At 53.6% G+C, this 9,305-nt stretch overlaps 1 protein-coding gene across 1 annotated transcript; it reads right to left on the bottom strand.

Moving 5' to 3' along the window:
- Positions 1 to 1,228: 1,228 nt before the first annotated feature.
- Positions 1,229 to 3,956, bottom strand: LOC142496866 (GPN-loop GTPase 2-like). The gene is made up of 5 exons (XM_075603900.1): positions 3,371 to 3,956; positions 2,853 to 3,009; positions 2,534 to 2,694; positions 2,226 to 2,353; positions 1,229 to 1,935 (listed from the first exon to the last, which is right to left on the bottom strand). The coding sequence occupies exons 1-5, from the start codon at positions 3,779 to 3,781 to the stop codon at positions 1,863 to 1,865; spliced, it is 930 nt and encodes a 309-aa protein (XP_075460015.1). The 5' UTR covers positions 3,782 to 3,956; the 3' UTR covers positions 1,229 to 1,862.
- Between the last annotated feature and the right edge of the window lie 5,349 nt (positions 3,957 to 9,305).

Here is a 9,305-nt window from a genome sequence, read left to right as displayed (position 1 = left end):
TGTGAGTATTGGGGGGTGGATTTAGGATTGCTTGTAGACAGCAGGCTTAGCAATAGTGCCCAATGTCATGCAGTAGCTGCAAAGGCAAACAAGATCTTATCTTGCATTAAACAAGCAATGGATGGAAGGGACGTAAACATAATTATGCAACTTTACAAAGCATTAGTAAGACCACACCTTGAATATGGAGCATAATTTTGGGGATCACTCCTTAGAAAAGACATTCTGGAACTAGAGAGTTCAGAGAATAGCCACCAAATTAATAAAGGGGATGGACAATCTATCTTATGAGGAAAGGCTTGCTAAATTAGACGCCTATTTTCAAACGTAAATAAATCTAAGAGGGGATATGATAACTTTATACAAATATAAATAGGGGACAGTACAAGGAGATTTCAAAAGAACGATTCATCCCAAGGGCAGTTCAAAGGACTCGGGGCCATCCCTTAAGGTTCGAGGAGATTTCACCAGCAACAAAGGAAAGGGTTCTTAACAGTGAGGGCAGTTACAATGTGGAATTCATTACCCGTGGAGACTGTGATGGCAGATAAAATACATTTGTTAAAAAAAAAAGTTGGACATCTTTTTAGAAAGGAAAGGTATACAAGTAAACATGGGAAGAATGTTGATCCAGGGATTAATCCAATTGCCAAATCTTGGAGTCGGGAAGGAATTTATTTTCCCCTTATGAGATATCATTGGATGATATGACACTGGGGTTTTTTTGTTTGCCTTCCTCTGGATCAATAAGTAAGTATAGATATAGAATAAAGTATCTGTCGTCTAAATTTAGCATAGGTTGAACTTGATGGACGCACGTCAGTTTTCAACCTCATCTATTATGTAACATTGTTATACTTTGAGCACTTTCTGTCTGCCCAGCCCTATTACAGTGTAATACTTTAATACACTAGGAGTGCGCCTGTTCTTTTTGGTTTCTATAGAGATCTTCCAAGGAATTGGTTATTCCTGTGTCCAGGCTGCAAAGACTCCGGAGGTCTGTGTTACTGGGACTGGCATTTTATCATTTTTATTGATTTTTATACCTTTTGTATTTTGAACTGTTCATTTTTTTATTTTGCATATATTGTTTTAGATTGGCACATGTATCACTATTACTATTTAGGACATTGCACCCATTGAATTATAGGCTATTGGTATTATATATCATTGATCCAATGGGCATATCCTTCACAGGTGTACTATAACATTTGATATCATATTAGGGTTCAGTGAAGAGCTTTAATATATGTTACACAATTAGGTGCTGTTTCATTCTCTGTGTGGTCATATATACACACGTAGATACATATTTGCACATATAGACAGATACATAAACCACACATATTTAAACAAACACAGGTCCTTGTGACATCACATGCAGACTTCAATGCACTCTGTGCTGTGATTGGCTCCTTATCACTCCCCCGTGGAGATGCAGTGTCCCTGATATCAGGAGGTGGGAGGTCTGTGTATTAGGCTGACGGCAGCATTGACCAGTCCCCGTCGGAGCAGAGGGTGGACGGATGAATGTGGGGAAAAGATAGGCCCACAGGACTAATAACAGTCACATGCTCCTCACCAGACATGAAGCCCACCTCGCCGCGGCAAACGTGTCCCACATCACATCTCGGACATAATATTTATTTAAATGGCGTACAAAAATAAACTATTACTGGGCTATATCCGCTCTCCTCTGCAGAGCATTGCTCCATATACACACTCCCTGCAGAGCACCACTCTATGTCCATCGCCTTGCAGAGCATTGCTTCGTATATAAGCTTATCGCATGATTAACGCCTTGCCTGCCTTATATTGGGGTGTAGGGCAGTATTGGGGTACCCTCTCCTTTCTTAGACGGGTTACAGGTCCATGGTCTCCTCTTCCACTGTCCGCTCCTCATCCTGCACATATTTCTCCTGGAAAGCCAGCGTCCTGGGGCAGCGAGGGTTAAGGGGGTAACATCATTGTAGAGTATAGAAGGAGGGGGTAAATGGATGAGCAGGGGGGCAAGGGGGGGTTTGGTAGTGGGGGAAGAGGGGAGGGCACCCAGGGAGAGATGGAGAGGAGAGGGGGAGCACCCAGGGAGAGAGGGGGAGCACCCAGGGAGAGGGGGGGAGCACCCAGGGAGAGGAGGGGGGGAGCACCCTGGGAGAGGAGGGGGGGAGCACCCAGGGAGAGGAGGGGGGCGCGGGGAAAGGGCTGTAGTTCAGTGTGCAGGATACGATGTGAAGTGAAATTCGGCCCCCACAGCTGATGACATCAAGACCCTGAGTGAGTTCTGTTCCTCCCCGAAGCAAAACCCGTTGGCTTTATCCACGGCAGCCAGGACCCCACGCATGCTCTTCTCATCCTGGAGGGGGGGTGACACTTTAACCCCTGACCTGCGAGCCCCCTCACCCAAAGTGCAGAATAGCCACATCCTTCCACCCTCCTTTTTCTTCTGGGTTGCTGGCTCCACTGATTATTCCTCCCCTCTCTCTACCCCACATCCGTCCCTACCCCTCCCACCCGTCACCCCCGTCCCTCTGACCTGCACACTAAGCGGTGTGAATGTCACCAGCCCGTAGTCCTCGATGACCTCGGCCAGCTTCTCGTGGAGTCGACGGTGGCGCCGAAAGAAGGGGTCGGAGGTCAGGTGATCAACCAGGAAGGAAAGGTTCAGCACCTCCGTGTAATAGTCCAGGTTAAAGGCTACGGGGAGCAGGAAGGAGACTGTCACATTGTACTGTCAACCCCCGCCCTGAAATGTCATCCCCCGTGACACCAACCACCCCTCAAACACTGAGCAGTTTTAACTTTGTCATATGACAGGCGTGACGATTCATTTCCCTCCCACCCTCCAGTCTCACCCAGCCGGCCGTACTGCTCGATGAGGTCCATCTTGGACAGGAGGTTGACATGTGGCAGTTCCACGTGTAGCATGGTGCTAAGGGACGTGCACAGCACAGAGATGAACTTGGCAGGATCTGTGCAGTAATGAGAGTCCACCAGATGCACAGAGCAGAGCTGAGAGGACAGACACAGTATCACCTCACTGTCACCTCGCACCAGTTGCGCAGAGCTGAGGGGACACAGTGTCGCGTCCCACCAGGTGCACGGGGCTAAGCTGAGGGGGATACAGAACAGCACAGAGAGTTGCCTGTAAATGTCACCTATCCCTGCAGGGGGAAACCGTGACAAAGGCAGCAGCTGACCGTGTGACAATTACAGGAGGTTACACAGTGACTGAGAGGGCAAGTCACACAGAAGCTGCCAGTGACCCTGTGACAGAAGAAACATTAACAGAGGGGGATTATTTTAGGGGCAGTGTTCTCCCCTCCCCCCCCCCCCGTTCCCCTTCATATCTCCCCCCCCCATATCTCCTCACCCGCAGCCCCCATCCCTGCAGCCGGCTCAGCACGTCCCTCAGGCCCCGGTGATGTGTGTAAAGTTCCACCTGCCCCGGACAGTCCAGCAGGAGATACCTGCCCCGCAGCCCCCGGATCCGGCCCCGCAGCCAGTCCACGTTCTCCCGCAGGCTGTCCATGCAGTAGAGCAGGGAGCCGTTGGGCCCGAGCCGCAGCTCCTCCATCACCTCGCCCAGGCCCAGCAGTTCCCTCACACTGACTGCGGCTCCGGGCTCCTCCACGGCCGGGTCCAGGTTAATGATGGCGGCCGGGCGGCCCAGGCGGGTGAGCAGCTCGTACATGGCTCGCACGTAGGTGGTCTTCCCGGAGCCCGGGGGCCCGATCACCACCTGCCCGAAGCCGGAGAGCGGAGCATCCTTCTCTTCCGCCATCACAAGCCGTCACTTCCGGAGAGAGGCGACACACGCTGGGGTGGGGGGGGGGTCACTGTACGCAACTTCCGTTGGGTCACTCAGAAAGGCTCCCCCTCCGAGTACAGGTGTTACAAGAGAAAGGTTCCGGAGGAAGGGCTGTCTGTCACTTACGGGGGGAGGGGTCTCACTCGCTGTGGAGGGGGAGGGGTCTCACTCGCTGTGGGGGGGGGGGGGTGAGGGGGGTCTCACTCGCTGTGGGGGGGGGGGTGAGGGGAGTCTCAGTCGCTGGGAGGGTGAGGGGGTCTCAGTCGCTGGGAGGGTGAGGGGGGGGTCGCTGGGAGGGTGAGGGGGGGGTCTCAGTCGCTGGGAGGGTGAGGGGGGGTCTCAGTCGCTGGGAGGGTGAGGGGGGGGTCTCAGTCGCTGGGAGGGTGGGGGGGGGGTCTCAGTCGCTGGGAGGGTGGGGGGGGGTCTCAGTCGCTGGGAGGGTGGGGGGGGGTCTCAGTCGCTGGGAGGGTGAGGGGGGGGTCTCAGTCGCTGGGAGGGTGAGGGGGGGGTCTCAGTCGCTGGGAGGGTGAGGGGGGGGTCTCAGTCGCTGGGAGGGTGAGGGGGGGGTCTCAGTCGCTGGGAGGGTGAGGGGGGAGTCTCAGTCGCTGGGAGGGTGAAGGGGGAGTCTCAGTCGCTGGGAGGGTGAGGGGGGAGTCTCAGTCGCTGGGAGGGTGAGGGGGGAGTCTCAGTCGCTGGGAGGGTGAGGGGGGAGTCTCAGTCGCTGGGAGGGTGAGGGGGGAGTCTCAGTCGCTGGGAGGGTGAGGGGGGAGTCTCAGTCGCTGGGAGGGTGAGGGGGGAGTCTCAGTCGCTGGGAGGGTGAGGGGGGAGTCTCAGTCGCTGGGAGGGTGAGGGGGGAGTCTCAGTCGCTGGGAGGGTGAGGGGGGAGTCTCAGTCGCTGGGAGGGTGAGGGGGGAGTCTCAGTCGCTGGGAGGGTGAGGGGGGAGTCTCAGTCGCTGGGAGGGTGAGGGGGGAGTCTCAGTCGCTGGGAGGGTGAGGGGGGAGCCTCAGTCGCTGGGAGGGTGAGGGGGGAGTCTCAGTCGCTGGGAGGGTGAGGGGGGGGTCTCAGTCGCTGGGAGGGTGAGGGGGGAGTCTCAGTCGCTGGGAGGGTGAGGGGGGAGTCTCAGTCGCTGGGAGGGTGAGGGGGGAGTCTCAGTCGCTGGGAGGGTGAGGGGGGAGTCTCAGTCGCTGGGAGGGTGAGGGGGGAGTCTCACTCGCTGGGAGGGTGAGGGGGGTCTCACTTGCTGGAGTTGTGAGTCAGCGAGCACATACACCTCGTGGGGGTTTGGGATTCCCAATTAAATACTAGGAGTCCAAGAGGTTCAAATAAAGTGTGTGTGTGTGTATATATATATATATATATATATATATATATATATATATATATATATATATATATATATATATCTCAACTGTAAATATTACTGTATATTCATTGGCATGTCTTAGGCAGGTCTGCAACCCTGTCTTTCACCATTATCACCGAGCACACAGCACTTCCACTGCAGCAAGGGATTCTGGGAAATGACATGCAAATGAGCACACAGTGCCACCTTTTATCTCAAGCTCACATTACATGAGTAACCCTTAGGCTAAGGCCCCGCTCCCAGAGTCAGCGCACCTGCGCTGCTGACAGGCGGTGCTCTGAGATACACAGACCGCGATCTGCGGTCTGTAGGGAGCGGGAGCGGGAGGTGGGAGGTTTGATCGGGAGGTGGGCGGGAGGTGGGAGGTTTGATCGGGAGGTGGGCGGTAGGTGGGAGGTTTGATCGGGAGGTGGGCGGTTTGACAGGGAGGGGGGGCGTGGCTTGAGCGGAGGGACCCGCTACTCTCCCCCCCCTCCCTCCACGGACTCGGGCTGGAGCTGGAAAGTAAGTTTAAACACACACACGCAGGCACTCATTCATACACACGCGCACACGCGCACACACACACACAGGCAGGCACTCACGCACTCATACACACACACGCGCGCACACACACAGGCAGGCACTCACGCACTCATACACACACACGCGCGCACACACAGGCAGGCACTCATACACACACACACACACACAGACAGAGGCAGGCACTCACGCACTCGGGCACACACATACACACACAGATAGGCATGCACGCACTCAGACACACACACAGAGAAAGGCACTCACCTGCTGTCCCTCCACACTCCTCCCCGCTCCCCGAAGCCTCTCCTCCTCCCGAAGCCTCTCCTCCTCCCGAAGCCTCCCCTCCCCATTGGCTCACAGCCACACACGTCACGCGTCAAAGCTAGAAAACACCATTCTCTGGTGTCTCCAGCGGCTGACGCGCTACAGCGTGTAGTGCTCTGTGCAGCCAGGGGGGACCGGGACCGGCTCGCGAGGATTCCCCTGCTGGTGGGGAACTCGCGACCCGCCACCCGCGCCAACGAGCGCAGCGGGACCGAGGCCTAAGCTAATGCATGCTGCTTTAGACACAGCTTTTAAGCAAGGGCTTGGGAGATGCAAAGCCAGTAAACCGACTCACAGACATGTTTCAACCTTGATGGGTATCATCAGTGTGAGGTTGGTTGCTGGCATTTGCAGGTTTGAGATTAAGAGTCGGTATTCACCACACTTATTAAGTATATAATGGCTTCAAACACTTAACACCCTACCTTATCTACAGTAAATATCTGTTGTTTTTTTTTTCTTTTCCCTCTCTCCACACTGTTTTAGCCATTGAACCATTTGTATATCAGTATTGCTTGACCTGAAGAAGAGAGGATAACTCTCGAAAGCTATAAATTGTTAGTCCAATAAAAAAGGTATCACCAAATACTGAAGAACTCATTTATTCTGCACTATCGCAAACTGGACTAACACGGCTATTTTTTGATATATATATATATATATATATATATATATATATATATATAAGAAAGAGAAGAGAGTGCACGCCCCATAGTGTGTAACTGTATATTTAATAAAGGGAGGAGGAAGGGGGGGGGGGGAAGGAATATCACGTGATCACGCATTACGTCACGGACATTACGTCATCACGTGTGCGCATGAACAGGCCGGTTCGTGCGTTTAACAGCTTGAGGCCAAACAGCTAGGAGATTTTCTGAGGACTCCAACCCGATTCCGGCACACTTCATCCACGCTTGGAAAATATCCTGATGATCACGGATCCTTCATTATCCAGAGACTGACGGACATCAGAGACAAGCAAAGATACCGGATGGTGGTGATTTATTCACAACATGCTTTTAACTTCCTTACCCTTGTGAGTGATATTCCTTCCCCCCCTTCCTCCTCCCTTTATTAAATATACAGTTATACACTATGGGACGTGTGCTCTCTTCTCTTTCTCCTCTACAGATTCCATAGGATGTGGTTTATCCTCTCGAGAGCAGCCGGAGACCCCCTGCACTTACGTCATTAATACCATTGACGAACTAATTCATAAAGGACTGGTTTTTCACTTCTTTATTTTTCATTTCATTTTTATTTTTCCTTTGCACATATATGTACTGCGTTGATTTTAAGTTATTTTATTGATTATATGTTTATTGTTTTATACGCAGGCACTGACATTAATCACATTGTTATTTGTATTAACACTATATATAATTAATTTACCACCTATATACCCATTGAGGCGCTGCTTTTTCTTCTTTTTGTTAGTTCATATATATATATATATATATATAAAAACAAAAAACAAACAAAAGCGCAAGCTCCATAGCACGTAACTGAGTAAAAAATAAGGTACATTTATTTTAAAAATCAGCAACCCATAAGAATGTGCACTTACAGGATTTCAAACAGAACCATTCGTGGGAGAGAAATCTCTATTGTGGTCATCTGCGGTGGTAGGGTGAGTCCCAGGTTTGCAGAGTGGATGTAAACAGCCCAGGTTCACCATGAATTGGCAGCAAGATATAAAGGCATCCAATGCCTGCACGTCCTTTGCTCCCTCATACAATGATTGCTAACACTTGAAATTACCGCCAGCCGGAGCGCAGGGAAGCCAGGGACTCCAAATACACCAACACAAACGCGATGACGTCATAGCTCTACTACGCGTTTTGTCACACTCCGGCGCAGTGTGTGTGTGTGTATATATATATATATATGTTCATTCATTTATGATGTGCAGTTCCGATGTTTCACATTAGTGTATTGTATAGAGTTCAATGCAAAACTTAGTGACTTTTTAATTCCATTTCAACTTTCAAGATGTTTTTATAATACAGTCACTAAGATGGAGGGCATTTAAACTTCAGGCTCTCTATCAGTGTGAATCTTCTGATGAAGTAGCCTAACGCGTTTCGCGTTGGACACTATCTTTCTTTGGGTGGATCCATGTATCCAATTTTTAATGAGATGTTTTGCAAATAAAGCTCACTGGAGGCGGCGGGGGGGGGAGGCGGGGGGAAGCGAGTCGCCCTCACTGGAGGCGGGGGGGGGAAGCGAGTCGCCCTCACTGGAGGCGGGGGGGGGGGGCGGGGAAGCGAGTCGCCCTCACTGGAGGCGGGGAAAGCGAGTCTCCCTCACTGGGGGGGGAAGCAAGTATCGCCCTCACTGGAGGCGGGGGGGGGGGGGGGAGAAAGGGAGTCTCCCTCACTGGAGGCAGGAGGGGGGGGGGGAGAAAGGGAGTCTCCCTCACTGGAGGCGGGGGGGGGGGGGGGAAGCGAGTCGCCCTCACTGGAGGCGGGGAAAGCGAGTCTCCCTCACTGGGGGGGGGAAGCAAGTATCGCCCTCACTGGAGGCGGGGGGGGGGAGAAAGGGAGTCTCCCTCACTGGAGGCAGGAGGGGGGGGGGAGAAAGGGAGTCTCCCTCACTGGAGGCGGGGGGGGGGGGGGGGAAGCGAGTCGCCCTCACTGGAGGCGGGGAAAGCGAGTCTCCCTCACTGGAGGCGGGGAAAGCGAGTCTCCCTCACTGGAGGCGGGGGGGGGGGGGGAGAAAGGGAGTCTCCCTCACTGGAGGCGGGGAAAGCGAGTCTCCCTCACTGGAGGCGGGGAAAGCGAGTCTCCCTCACTGGAGGCGGGGAAAGAGAGTCTCCCTCACTGGAGGCGGGGAAAGCGAGTCTCCCTCACTGGAGGCAGGGGGGGAGAAAGGGAGTCTCCCTCACTGGAGGCGGGGAAAGCGAGTCTCCCTCACTGGAGGCGGGGAAAGCGAGTCTCCCTCACTGGAGGCGGGGAAAGCGAGTCTCCCTCACTGGATGCGGGGAAAGCGAGTCTCCCTCACTGGAGGCAGGGGGGGAGAAAGGGAGTCTCCCTCACTGGAGGCGGGGAAAGCGAGTCTCCCTCACTGGAGGTGGGGGGGGGGGGGGAGAAGCAAGTCGCCCTCACTGGAGGCGGGGAAAGCGAGTCTCCCTCACTGGAGGCGGGGAAAGCGAGTCTCCCTCACTGGAGGCGTGGGGGGGGGGGGGGGAGAAGCAAGTCGCCCTCACTGGAGGCGGGGGGGGGGGGGAAAGGGAGTCTCCCTCACTGGAGGCAGGGGGGGGAAGCGAGTCGCCCTCACTAGAGGCG

Source organism: Ascaphus truei, chromosome 6 (assembly GCF_040206685.1).
Source record: "Ascaphus truei isolate aAscTru1 chromosome 6, aAscTru1.hap1, whole genome shotgun sequence".
NCBI classification, from domain to species: domain Eukaryota; kingdom Metazoa; phylum Chordata; class Amphibia; order Anura; family Ascaphidae; genus Ascaphus; species Ascaphus truei.
This window is presented reverse-complemented; position numbering and strand designations above follow the sequence as displayed.

Bases quoted from the DNA above. Each gene is read 5' to 3' on its own strand.
- LOC142496866 (XM_075603900.1), bottom strand. From the start codon at position 3,781: ATGGCGGAAGAGAAGGATGCTCCGCTCTCCGGCTTCGGGCAGGTGGTG. The intron at 2,354-2,533 runs GTCAGAGGGACG...CCCCCCCTCCAG, and splicing joins TCACACCGCTTAGTGTGCAG to GATGAGAAGAGCATGCGTGG. The intron at 1,936-2,225 runs GTATCCTGCACA...TCGCTGCCCCAG, and splicing joins GCCGAATTTCACTTCACATC to GACGCTGGCTTTCCAGGAGA.